The sequence below is a fragment of the Bidens hawaiensis genome, unplaced genomic scaffold (genome assembly GCF_021521415.1).
Source record: "Bidens hawaiensis isolate Kalapana, Puna unplaced genomic scaffold, B.hawaiensis_p1.1 tig00028784_1, whole genome shotgun sequence".
Lineage (NCBI taxonomy): Eukaryota > Viridiplantae > Streptophyta > Magnoliopsida > Asterales > Asteraceae > Bidens > Bidens hawaiensis.
The window spans coordinates 95,283-109,683 of NW_027494721.1; the positions used below are offsets into that span (position 1 = coordinate 95,283).

The window sequence follows — 14,401 nt, forward strand, 5'->3', positions numbered from 1 at the left end:
TCTGTTTTCTTCGTTTCGTCAACTAGCAATTGTTCGTTGAACCTCGGTGTCTCAACCGGTTAATTATTAACCTAGGTAAACTTAAATAATGTCGTGAATATTATTATTTACTTTGGTTATTTATCTCGTTCTCATATTGTTTGTAACCGGATCATGTACGGTTCCGTTAAATGATGATTACTCGTTTTTATATTCTGCTGCGTATTCTGTTATTAATGTGATTAATAATTATGAAACCAATTTAATTAAAACCGGGTTTAATTGTTAAACCGTTGACTGATCACCACTGGAACCCAACATAATCATAGTAACCACAACAAACAGAGACTTGTTGAAGTCACATAAAATAAATGATATATATTGGTGTGAGGAAATGGAGGGTGATGAAGCTCTTGGCCTCTTTTGTCAATTCGCATTTAAACAAAGCCATCCTACACATGGTTATGAAAAGTTGTCTGATGATATTGTGAAGCTTGCCGGTGGTCTTCCGTTAGCCCTTAATGTTTATGGTTCCCTATTGTTGGACAGCGATGAAAACTATTGGAAAGGGATGTTGGAGAAACTTAGAGAATATCCAGAGAAAAAAGTTCTTGATAAGACTTGAAGTAGTTTATTCAAGACTGGATAAAGATCAGCGTAACGCCTTCATATATATTGCATGTTTTTTGAAAGGGAGAAACAAAGATTTGGTAAAAGATATACTAACTGATATCGGTTTGCATGCTGAGTGTGGAATTGCAGATCTTATGAACAAATGTCTCATAACTATCAATCTTGAAGATAATGTGTGGATGCATGATCTGCTGCAAAAAATGTGTTAGGAAATTCTTAGCCAGGAATCACATAGGTATGATGGGAAGCACATTTCTGTCAAGTATCATAAAGACATTGTTGATATACTCTCATCCAATCCAAAGGTTTGTTTAATTAATGGCTTTCCATAAAATGTTGGAGTTTGTGTGTATGTATAATATAAGCTTTATAGTATGCAAAATACTAATAAGGATTGAGTCTTTATTAAAGGCAGCTGACCATTAAAATAGACAAAGGAGAGACGGTGCTGAAACAAACTAAAAAAACTAACAGACTGCTAAAGACTTGTTAAAATTCTTGACCCCTCTTATTAGCTACTAACGACTAGTTCTAACAAACTGCTTGATATCTTGCTTCATCCAAACATATCTTTACCATACAAATTATACTTTAACACCTCTCCTTAATTGAAAATGGTTTTTCAATCGTAAATAGCAAAATACTTCCAGTTTTGGATTCTTGGTGAATATGGTGATGATGTTTGCCAATTTTTCTTAAGTAGGAAAAACTGTTGGCAGGCTTACATGAATCAGTTATTCTCCATAAACGACTGCGTTACTTAAACCTCAAAGGGTGTACCTCTCTACAAAGCATTGGAAATAGTCGTATGGAAATGGAAGCTCTTGAGGCACTTGTTCTTTCTGGCTGCTCAAAACTTGAAAATATTCCTGAGTTTGGAAATAGCATGAAGCGTTTGGAGCATCTGTATATGGATGGGACTGGAATCAAAAGGTTACCAGAAAACTTGGGAGAAATGTATAATTTAAGGAAACTTGATGCCAGTAAAACCATTATTGAAGAGCTTCCATCTTCTATCTATTGCTTAGAGAAACTAAGATTCCTGCATGTTAATAGATGCCCGCTGTCAATCAAAACAAGTTTCTTTTTAAACCCCAGCTTTGATATACTATCATCAGGTTTAAAAGAAGTTGATCTAAGTTACTGCAATATATCTATGGTACCTGATGGTATTGGTTTGTTATGTCACTTAATAACTTTGGATCTATCCGGAAATGAATTTTTTTCGCTACCAGCAAGTGTTGGTCTTCTTTCAAAACTAAGAATGCTTTGTGTGAATAATTGCAAGAGGCTTCAGTCATTACCAAAACTTTCGTCAGTAGACGTGGACAGAGATTATGGACCACGAAGTAGATTCAGTTACTATGTTTCCAAAGAGGGGGCTGATCTATCTAAATTCCATGCATCCAGCTTCAACAGTTGCCCAACGGTATCATGTTTGAACTGTCCTAAACTAGTAATGAACAAACAAGGCAGTTATCTAGCCGAAAGGATATTAAACAGTTACCTTCAGGTTCATCCGTTTCTCTCTCAAAGTTATTAATTAGTTCGTTTATAATTCATACGCACATATATCCGTTGGCCGGCCAATAATATGGTTCTAAAGGCTTCTAAAATAGTTAGTGGTTCCAAATAATATATATGGTTTCGGTACTCATTCACGCACACACGTAGGTTAATTCATTTGGAAAAAACAAAAAGTGTTAAATCAGGAATAATGTGTTTTACCTGTAAATAAATTATTGTAAATACTCTATCTGTCCCATTACAAGTATCCATATTTCATTTTTCAGTTGTCTCATATCAAGTGTCCAATTTTAATATTTACTAGCCAAATTCCAAATTTACCTTTAATCATTACCCTTTGATTAAATAAAATAAAATATAGATGAGCCACATACTAGAAGAGAAGAAGACAAAAAAAATCCATTTTTCATATTTGAACGAGTACACACATTTTGTTATCACAAGAATTCATATACTAACTTTACAACAAGACAAAAGATTTTCCGTCTTCAATTTCTCTTTACATGCATGTGTTGTACAAGACAAAAGACTTTCCATCCTTTCGTTTGCTTCTTCATTTTCTTCTACATTTCTCTGGTGAGCTAAATGTGATACTACTTCATCAATTAAATTGCTATCACACTCGATTTGCAACGGTAACTTTTCTTGACATTCCAATTTAGCTTTACCAGTATGTGGTGTTTGATAATGGTTTCTACCATGCACCTTCATGATTTCTTTCATGCATGTTTGTAGAGTCAAAAAGACATTGTTAAGTTCATGGGATGACATTTTTTCAAAAGAGGTTTGGACTGCATGAACCAATTCATCTATTGATCCCAAAACCTCTTGATCTTGAAGTGATTGAATTGCGCGAAAAAACCCGAGATTTAACACATTTAAATATGGGCAATTTGGAGGTTGAAAACGAAGTCAGATATCAAACCCATCCCGAGATGCTTCTATTCAAAAATTGTTCATCGTCAATATTAATATGTGGCTTCGCATTGTCTTGTTGAATAAAAATTGGACCCGTATGACCATGTTGCCATTTATCCCTTATAGCCGGTATTACTTTATCAATTAACCATGACCTCGTTACTTCTTTAGTCAGGGCCGTCTCCGAAAATACGAAAAAAATTTAGGGCCTGGGACATGAAAAACAAAAGGCCCACTCAAAATCTTATATAACTTAAACGAATATAATAATAATAATAATAATAATAATAATAATAATAATAATAAAAATAACAAAAATATTTTTTTTAGCAAAATCATCTAATTATAATTCTTAAAAGTTAATGTAAAAATTTACTAACCCTTAAGATTAGGGATTTTTTTAGGTGGGGGTGGGGGTGGGGGGTTAGTAAATCTAATAAATATTATTTGCTAATTCAATAATTGAAGGTGGATCGATGTTCGGAGATTACGATATCACATACTTTGTATCATTTGTATCAGTAAGGATCAAATAAGGTAATCTTTTATCATTTCTTTGTTGTAGTGGTGAAACGAAGAAATTTTAACTATGGAGCCCGAATAAAACTTTTTTTTTGGACTCACAAGTGTATTACAATATAAGTATTATATGTGAGAATACTTGTCACCTTTCATATAATAATACTTTAACTTTAGTTGGTATTTGACGGCACATATTAAAAATAAAACGTAAAAAAGAAGTTTGCTAAATTTTACCAATTAAAAAAGGAAAAATAAATAAATAATAAAGATGTCTTCCAGTAATTAATTTAACAAAACAGTGCTTTGGAACTCCCACCTATCAAATAAAAAGTCAAATAAAATATTAAAATGGATGTTGTCATCTTCTTCATTTTTCAAGAACCATATCGTTGCCGCCTCTACAGTCATCGCCCTCGCCGGAAAATTTCCAAAAACTCAAAATTCGTTTGTTCTCGTCTTATGTGATAAATAAGCGAACTGTATGACTCAAAATACATATATATAAACTTTTTTTAAGAAAATCATGGGCCCTTTTTGAGGGATGGGCCTGGGGCCGGAGCCCTCCCCTCTGGCCGGCCCTGTCTTTAGTCACCGATAAGATAGGCTTAGTCTCTAAAGTTCCCACAACACGATTCTTGAACGTTTTGCGGGTTCAAGTTTTTTGAAAGGAAAAATACCCAAAAACGTTCATTACCCGACGTATCAAATCTTGGTCGTGCAACAGCGGCTAGAAACATGACCTTTGTGATAATATTTTTCGATTTACACGTTCTTAACTTAATGGCTTATCCTCGCCATGTATAAGGTAGCAACGTTTTGATGGTTTTGACATGTAAAACCATTTTTCATCAATGTGAACGACATATCGTAAAATGAAGGAGTAGACAAAGATGGAGCAATCATTGATAAACAAAATTCTAACCTTGCTTTTTTATTCTCTTCTTCAAAGTCGGTTTAATAGCATTTGTCTGAGCCCTGAGGTCTAAGTTCACCTTCTGTTATTCTTCTATGCACCGTTGATTTTTGAACATTGATTGCTTTTGCAATTGATCAGATATTGGTTCGACAACGTAGTGGTATTTGAGAAACTTGATCGAAATTTATTTGTATCCTTTTTTGTTTAACTGCATATGGTTTCATTGAAGACACATTGACCATATATCCATGATTGACTTGAAATCTAGCTCGATGCCAAATACGACTTACGGAGCGGGTAGATACCCAGAAATGCGATGCCACATCGCTTATAGATCCATATTTTATTTTTCCGTCGATACTTTGTTGCAACAAGGCTTCATATATAGTTTGACGTTTGGGATCCGTCAAGGTTGGTTTAGTGTTTGAGTTGGTAAGGCTATCCATTCGATATAAAGAAATTGAATACACAAAATCTAGCTTATTGAAGATAAAGAAGAAGTACCGAAGGAGTACTCTGACATTAAGCAAATGGGTTTGGCCACAATTGAAATGGGTACTTTATCAATAAAAAAAAAGGCGGTAAGTGTGGAGTATCAACTTGGCGGCATAATACACAATTGAAATGAAATGATAATTTTATGAATAAAGATACAAGTATTTGGCGGTAAATTTTGACACCAGAAATTGAATGGATAAGATCTAATTTAACACTAATTATTTGGTGATGAATATTGAGATAAGAAGTGGCTCCAAAAAATTCAATGGTGACTCTTGGAAGTACTCCGTACAACTTAAGTGGTGTCATCAATCATTAGTTTTTTTTACATAATTGATATTTTGAGTATATATATAAAAGGGTAATATAGTTATTTGATAAGCAAAGAAAATAAAACTTTGTGTTTTTCAAACTAAAACACTTCTAATTGGATGGAAGGAGTAACAAATTTTTACATAATCTATTCTGAAGTTTTTCCATGTAAACATATATAAAAATTATTTTAGTTAAAAAGTAAATAAATTCTAAAAAAAATTAAAAAAATATTTCAAATTGTTTTTTTATTGAAACGTCCTTTACATATGTAAATTATATGAATTTTTTTTATTTTTTGCAAAATCACTCTTTTTTAGATGTAAAAATGTGTTTCATATAAGTTTTTTACTTGTAAAGCCGATTGTCCTAACAGGGGCGGACTTAGTTCCCTACTAGGGGTAGCGGGTAGCCTCCGTTACCCCAAACAACTTTTATTCGATAGTGTAAAGAAAATATTTTGGTCAGTTTTTGTATTTCATTACCCCTGAAAAAATATTACATTACCCCTATTTGTTTTAAGTCCAACCTATTTAAAAGTTTAAATCAATTAAAACCCAAATAAAGTTTAAATTTCAAAGCAAATAAAACCCATCAACCTTTTTTTTTCTTTTGTTCGTGAACGAGAAACATCAAACAAAACCATATTCAACAGCCTCTTCCAGCCTTCCATGACCACCACCAGTCACCCATTGCCCATGCCCTCCTCCAATCATCGACACCTGACAGGCTCCTCTTTCACGGTTCGACTTGTACTTGTTCAATTTAGGTATTCATCTAGACTTCTACTTTTATCTAAAATGGTAATTTTTTTATATAAATTGTTAATTCGAACGAAAGGATGTGATAGCTCGATTCTTAGCTTTCAAAACCAAAGAGGAGAAATCTGCACCCACCTTGTTTAATATAATTATTATTGTGTTTCTATTTTTGTTTTGTTTACGTCGTATGAAATACGGTAAAAAATTTGAGCATTATCCCTAAAATTTATGTCAAGATCCGTCACTAGGTTTTAAACCTATTGAAGACACCAATGAACTTTTATGCAAGATACCTGGATCCTTCGCAACCAGGGAGATATCCACAATGAGGTAACTTCAAAACCTATCAATATTGTGTCATTTGCTACATCATCCCCACATCATTCTGTGTCTTTGGATGTTGGTGTTGATATGAGTTTGTCAAAATCAGGAAAGAATAATGATTATTCGTTTACTGGATCACGATATAACCCAATAACTCCTTTTTGAATGCGGGTCCCAGTGTTATCCTGGTTACACTTGAAACCAAAGATAAGGCATATTGACTCACTAGAGTCGGGGACAGTGGCCGGAGTTTCTTCATTTTTAAAAAGCATCACGAGTGTGCTTGTCAATCTTCTTCTTTTTTTCCCCTAGTTTAAGGGGAAAATCACGATATCTATAAAAAGGGAAGCTTGAATCTTGATTTGATCTCTCTAAATTAGGTTAATTTGAATTTGAAAAGGGAAAATTCTCAAAATATCACTTCTAAGGAGAAGGAATTTCTAAAATGGCCCATCAAATTTTAAATTCTCATAATAGCCATACAAATCCGTCTTCCACGTGACATTGGGAAATTCTCCATGACTTTTTAAGGACCAATCATAATCTGTCATTTGTCAATGCTTCCCACCTACCACGCGACTTTTCTGGTCAAATCCGTCTTAAACGTTTGTTTTCACATCAAATCTTACCTGATGAAAACCATCTTTAATGTGATGTTTCAAATGGTTTCCGTCTCCCACGTGAGTTTTCAAAAGTGTGGTTTTTTAAGTCTTTTTGAAATTCATCTCCAAAGTTGAATTTCATTTGAATTTCATCTACAATCATCTTCTTCATCCAACTCCCACCATTTCCTCGACAACCTAATGCTATCGGACACTACCACCACCACCACCACTGTCTGGATGAATGGCGATGACGAAAGCCCATCATGGCCACCCACCACCACCAAGTCCTCACATAAAATCTTCAAAAGAGTTATTTAATGCATGCGCAAAAAATGAAAATTTAAAATTCATTCTTTACATAAAATCTTCAAAATTGATGCAACGTGATGTCAAATCTACAAATCAAATTCAGAATTGAATTAGTGAGGTCAATAAACTTTCAAATTAAATCATAATCTTAAACAAACGCAACTTAAGTGTCGAAATGGATTAGTGATAACAATAATTCAAGTTATGAAATTGATATATGATGACGATGAAGAATGATTTTTAAAGGCTGACCTTGAAATTCTTTTCAACCTTGATTACGCCGTATATTCCAACAACACATCGTTAGCCTAATTCTGAAATTGGATACATAAATTAGGGGTTGTAATGTAGTATAATTTGGGGGAAAGGAGTTAGAGATTCAGAGAAGACAACAGTTCCAACTTCCAAATAATAATAATGAAGGGACAAAGTTGTTATGAAGACGGAAACCGCACTTGCAATCCTCAAGATATGAGGCATTCATCCGATGGAGGAGGGAGACGTCGGAAAGAGAACGGACTATGAGAAACCGCCCCTAACCTCCCCTTCTAGAAGGTTTTCCATGACTTGTTACGACTGAGATTTCTCCTCATCTTCATCCAATGGTGGAAATTCATTCTAAATACAGTTACCCTCACCGGGAATAATATATTATATAATTAGAAATCGTATATAAAATTAAAAAACAAATAAATAAAACACGCATCCAAACATTTAAAAAAACTAAATTTCCCATCTCAATGTTGTGTGATTTCTCTTTTGTCTTTGAAAAGCGCTTCTCTATCCCCCCTCCCCCTCTTTCCGGCAAGTGAATAGTGGATTTATAAATAAATCCAAATCCGTTTTCCTTTGTTGGCCTATCAACACCCAATGTTGGCCTTTCAAAATGGTATGTTCAAGTTTGTTTTTTGCAATTTCACATCCGTCAAGTCCTTGTGAAAACTTGTGAAGTCGGTTATCACTTCTATCATATTTGGATCGCCTCTTGAGGATACTTCTGTTTTCCCTTTGCGGGCCGTTCTTTCTGGCTCTGGCAGGAAAGGGTTTTGTGAGATAGAATCTTGCGAGTAAGGGTCTTGCGAAAAAGGGTCATCATTGGCTTGCAAGTTGATGTCAGTGTGTGGATATTTGGTGTCGAAAGAAGTTATGGACGTGTTGGAAGCCGATATCTTCGTTCGTTTAGACGATTGGCTCGTGGAAATATCGGCTCCCATTCCCTAACAGGACTCCATTTCATATGAGTCCTAAAAACCTCTCGTGCCTTTACATGAGGAAAACCTTCGACGTCTTTAATTGAGGAAATCCCAGTTAAACTCGCCGGTCTCACAGTTGGTTGCTTTATGATGATTCTTAGGGGTGTTCAACAAAACCAAAATATGAAAAAGCCGGAATTAAAAACCGAAATAAACCGATCTGAATGCTTATTTGGATATTAAGATTGGACCAACTTAACTAATTCGGATCGGATTCATATATGGAATTTTAAAAAACAATTGGATTATTCAGATTTAGTGGTATTCTCTGGTTTTATATGTATATTTTTTGAAGTTTGAGCTTTGAATTTGTGTTCAAGATTAAATTGTATTTTCTTTGTTTTGTATGTTTATTATGATTCAAAACTAGTAAAATTTAGGAACCAAAAAAATAGAAATTCTTATTATTTTCGGCTTTTATCTTATCCCAGTCCGAATTTAGTTGGGATAGATTCGGATCGGATAAGAATATATCTAATTCAGATCGGATAGGATTTCATATAGGGTCCTAAAATTTCATGTCCGGAAAATCTGAACTGAATAATCCATTATCCGATCCGTTGAACACCCATTTTTGCAAAATGTAACATCAAACTACTAGTAAATACTTAACTTTTTCATTGATGTGGTTACAGACGAATCCTTGGAAAACACCTGAAGCTGTATTTGAGATAGTTGGGGCTGGAAGTGAAATTCCATCAGGGTTTGTGCAGTTAGATTCTGAGGGTTTGATTCTTAAAGGCCCGTGGATCGGAGTTGCTATATTCGCTGTTATTTCTGCCCACCATATTGATTTGTATATGGAAGCTAAATACATTGTTACAGCTCATATTCATTTTAGGGGAAATCTTTTAAAAATTCCGGTCTCCATACACTTCTTGGTGGCAGATTCAGAGACACAGTTGGTGTTTTATTGGAAGGAAGTTGAATGTTTTCTAAGAGTTGTAAATTCAAGTCAAAGCAATTTAAGTGTTTCATTTAGCGTCGAGCCAGAAGGTTAGTCACGTGAAAATGTTATATACGTGCCACTAAGGTGTACAAAATATATGAATTAAAGATATTTAACTTATACTAATTAAGTCATTTCAAATCAACTTCATGCAGATGGTAATTTACAGGTGACCAAATTTGGTGTACGATTTACATGTGATGAATATATATTGGGGTGTCAGGAATCTATGATCAAAGCAGGGAATGGTATGATTAGTATTGCAAATTTGAGATGAGAGTGTTTCAAATCCCGTATCGAAGCTTGTAAGGATTACACATACATGGACCCCCATATCCATAAGATAGTTTTTTTAATTTTTGACAAAGGAAGACAACAAGGCTCGTTGAATAGAATCTACCAAATCACTAAAGGTCTGCTTCAAATCAATGAAGAATATTTCGCATACGTAAACAACTATACAAGGGATAGTTATTCTTACTATGCAATCAGCCTTGGAGCATCCGTACTTTACAATGAGTTTGTGCAGTCAATTAAAGATATAAATGACGGGTGATTGAATGTAAAGGTGGCAATGGAGCAAATTGTGGTCAAAAGTAGAGCTGACAATTACAGTTATGAAGAGATGAAACAACATCTTAATGATCTTGATATTTCTACAAGTGTTAGATTTTCTGAAAATTTTATCAAAATGCTTGAGTCTATTTTTATGCGAACTTTTGATCTTATCAATGGCTTCAACATGGTGTTCCATGACAACTACAAGTCTTTGCCAGAGAACTCATATTTTGTGCAGAAGGGAAAGGTGTTTGCCAAACTACCGGTTATTGTAACTGGTATATTGTGTACGGTTGCTGCATATGTGGGTGATATTGAACTTATGAAAGCTGTGAAGCAAACAAATTTGAGTTCTCTGTTTCTACATCTCATCCAAGCTTTTACTGACAAGAAGCATTTGAAGGATGGACTGTTTATAATAAAAACACATTCTAATTGTGAGATGCGGATCTCTGATTTTGGTGGAAACAGAATTCTTCTGCAAGAATTGTCGAAAAGATGAGACGGGCTAGTTGCTTTACCAAGGAGAATGAGGAGATGGTATGTGTGATTGATAAGCTTCAGAAGAACATAGATAAGGTGTCATCTGTCATTTAAGACATGAGTAGCCATGCTAACCAGTATAGTCATGACTTAGGGAAGGTGAAGAAGCACGTTAAATCTTTTTCTCTGTTTTCGAAAGATGATGATATTATATCCATGTTGCCGTTTTGTGATAAAGGTTAGATGTAAATCTGTGTACAATCACATATGCATATGATATTATACTATATATTAATTTACAACTTTCTTATGCATATATGGTTGTACATGTTGTTTCTTATGTTATACCAGTTCTTTCATATGTACTTTTATTTGTACTTTATCCCTATCCCACGACTGTCGTACGATACCATCATCTTGCATCGGCCGTTCACCTTCTCCATCACCATCGTACACCACCGTGGAGTCAGTCACCCTCTCTCTTCAGAGTTGTAAGTTGCGGAAGTGGTTGTGGAAATACTGAGTTTGGGTTTGCGGTGGTTGCAATGGTCGAAGGTGGGTTGAAATGAAAATGAAAAGTGATGGTGGACAGTTGGCGGTGGTTCTATGGAATTAGACGGTGATAACAGAACGATGGCTCTATGTTGACAACGGTGAAAATCAAACTGAAAAAAGAAATCCACAAAAAAATCATTCATACAGATTTGCAACTAATGATCTCTAGATTGAGAGTGAAATTAAGATCTATCCCTTTCTTAAATGAAATCCTTAAGCGACCCACCTAAAATATTTGAGCTGTCGATCATTGGCCATTACACATTAAGTTAAAAAAGGTAAAAAAAATCATTGTTCTTTTCTTAATACACCTAAAACATTTGAGTTGTCGGTCATTGGCCTAGAGACATAAATCTCTTAAAAAGGAAGTTATGTCAACTTTTTGTTTATTTTAAAAGTCATGTTGCAAAATGTGAGTTCAATGCCTCCTTCAACACAACCAGCGGGGCTTTCCAAAATGGTCAGGAATATGATGGATGACCCGGATGTTCCGGTTCGAATCCTAATTCCTATCGAATTTTACCAGAGCATTAAAACTTGTCGTGCCTTCGGGCGGGGTGAGCCAACTGGGTTTTACCGGGAACGCCAAGCCAAACTCTAATACCACTTGTAGGTCCTCTTTGGATGGATCTACCAACTTTACTCAGATTAATCCGTGTTGTTAGCTAGCAGAAATCACTAACAACACTCGGATATCGGATCTTAGTTTGTAAGAAAAGAAATATGAAGTTGGAGGTGTTTGGTAGAGAGAAAATTTCTCTTTATTTTCAAGTGGGTTTTTAAATTGTGAAGAGTTGGTTGGAGAAATGAGTAAAGTGGCCTTTTATATGGTCTCCATTTCTCTAACTTTTACATATCGTCTTACAAAATAAACGTACTGAGATACGTAATACACCGACTAAAAGCAAATATGAATACATACACAATCCTAATACTAATATAGAAATATTAGCCCTATAATCTCCCTCTATGATTAAGTATGTCCAGGAACCTTAATCAAGTTCCTTGCTTCGTCTTTATTTCTTGTAATCTAGTACTTGTCTTGATCCAAGAGCATGAACGAAATTGGATCTTGGACAATTCTTTATTTTTCGATCTTAAAGATTTGAACTTCAATCTTATTTTCTGAGAATGATCGGCAACCGCAAATTTTAGAAACATCAGATGCGGGAGGGTCGACATCTAATTTTTTTTGTTGACTCTCTTGGGCCAACTGGTTTCTTTGCTTTGTCATTCGACTGATCTTCAACATAATCAGCTCCCTTTTAGGTTCAACCGCCATTTTTCACGTTCTCGTTTTCTTTTAAGAGGTTCAGCGTCTCCAACTTCACTCTCTGCAGCCCAGGACACTTAATCTACCTGTTCATGTATAGCTGGACTAGTGGCGAAGTATAGTGAGGGCCCGGAGGGACCCGGCCCCCCTGTTTTTTCACGTAATAGTGTAAATTTACCCGTTTTCATCCGAAATTTGTTATACGTAGTGTAAATTAAGCCGCTTTCGACCGAAAAGTTAAGCCCGGACCCCCGTTTTTTTTTGCGCGGTAGTGTGAATTTACCTGTTTTTCATTCGAAATTTGTTATACGTAGTATAAATTAAGCTGTTTTCGACCGAAAATTTTAGCCCGGACCCCCTCTTTTTTGCGCGGTAATGTAAATTTACCCGTTTTCACCCTACATTTGTTATACGTAGTGTAAATTAAGCCGTCTTTGGTCGAAAATTTGAACCCGGCCCCCGCTCTTATAACTTTTTTAAATACATTTTGAGTCCCCCCCGGTGTCTTAGTCCAAGCTTCGCCACTGAGCTGGACAAAACTTAAAACGAATAAGATTCGTTCACGGGCCCTCTCGAGGGTCAAAGAAGAGTTTTCTTTTTCAAAACACGCCCTCTCAACTTGTAAGTGATTTGTTTAAATCCCAGGTATCCAACGAACTTTGCATGAGTGACCTTGGCAACGAAACATATGATTTTGAATATAACAAAGGTTTAATAAAATATGTACGAACATATAAAAACTTCAAATCTTTTTTTTTTTGGCATTTTCACATATTATAATATTACGAATATATACATAATTTTGAAGTTAAAGCATAAAATAAAACAAGAAAAAGCTAGGAGTAAAGATGAAACAAATATTATATAACAATAATATTTTCAGAATTTTCTAATGACTTTGATATTTTTTCGAGAAAGATCACAACATGGAATCACATTGATCGATAACGTCCTAGATCACACTTCTATTTGGATATTATTAATGCTAAGAATCCAAAGTCGATTGTAGATATAATTTGTTCACTTTAAACCTAACAAATATTTTGATGTCAACATCATATGTTAAGGTATATATTAAGCACAATACTTATGTGGTACCCATTTAATCCAACAAATTACAAAATCTATCATACCTCGGGCATAGTTTGTGTTTATCAGTATCACCCCGAATTGACTCCGACCCCCTAATGATTGATCAAAACATTTTAACGCTTATTTAAAATTTTTGCAAATTTTCTTTCAAACAATATTAAAGGTTGAACCATGAACTTACTAGCCATACGGACTTACATGCCTTCATATAAAGTGTTTAAGACTTACTTGTTTGCCCCACGTTACGTGGTTCTAATATACCCGTTTTTGTTTGTTAATTTATCAACATTTTTGTTGTGGATTTGAATACTTTAAGAGCATTTTGCAGTTTTTCTGCTTTGACATTTTGATTTTCAATATTTATATATAAAGCAAGAACAATTTTTATGGTGATCAATCACTAACAGGCTCGTGTATGACTGATTAATTACATATTTTCCTTCATCGATGTGACTTATTTGGAGTCGGTAACCGCTTCATAATAGTGTAACCACTAGCATAGGCGGGAATTTAGGTTTATTTCACTTTGACACTTACTCATTTGTCAAGCCAATCTACACATCAATCAATGATCTTGTTGGCTATTGATCTACTCTTTTCACGTGCTAGGATCATTAGATATAATTTCTTATCATTTTCCAAAGGTCGGATCGATTTCTCAAAATTTTATAATTTTTAAATTATCCAACTCCCTCAAAGCAGGAGCTCCCTCTAACCGAGAGAATATATTTTTGAAGCTTTTTCTAGCTTTCTTTACGAAATTATAAAATAATAAAATATTTTTGGCAAGTCAAGTGACTGAATTTTGTTTTTCCTAATTAAAATGAAAATCTTTTAGGTAAGTTAAACTTAACTCATTTTCTCCCTCTAAAATTGTGACATATTATAAATTATTTACAGTTTTATATACAACACGATAGATAGGTTACTTTAA

General features: G+C 34.6%; 1 protein-coding gene across 1 annotated transcript; it reads left to right on the forward strand.

Moving 5' to 3' along the window:
• Positions 1–1,341: 1,341 nt before the first annotated feature.
• LOC143577724 (uncharacterized) lies at positions 1,342–10,447 on the forward strand. Its single transcript, XM_077061481.1, has 2 exons — positions 1,342–2,125; positions 9,193–10,447. Exons 1-2 carry the CDS (start codon positions 1,421–1,423, stop codon positions 9,556–9,558), a joined length of 1,071 nt encoding a protein of 356 aa, XP_076917596.1. The 5' UTR covers positions 1,342–1,420; the 3' UTR covers positions 9,559–10,447.
• Positions 10,448–14,401: the final 3,954 nt, after the last annotated feature.

Bases quoted from the DNA above. Each gene is read 5' to 3' on its own strand.
- LOC143577724 (XM_077061481.1), top strand. From the start codon at position 1,421: ATGGAAATGGAAGCTCTTGAGGCACTTGTTCTTTCTGGCTGCTCAAAA. The intron at 2,126-9,192 runs GTTCATCCGTTT...ATGTGGTTACAG, and splicing joins TATTAAACAGTTACCTTCAG to ACGAATCCTTGGAAAACACC.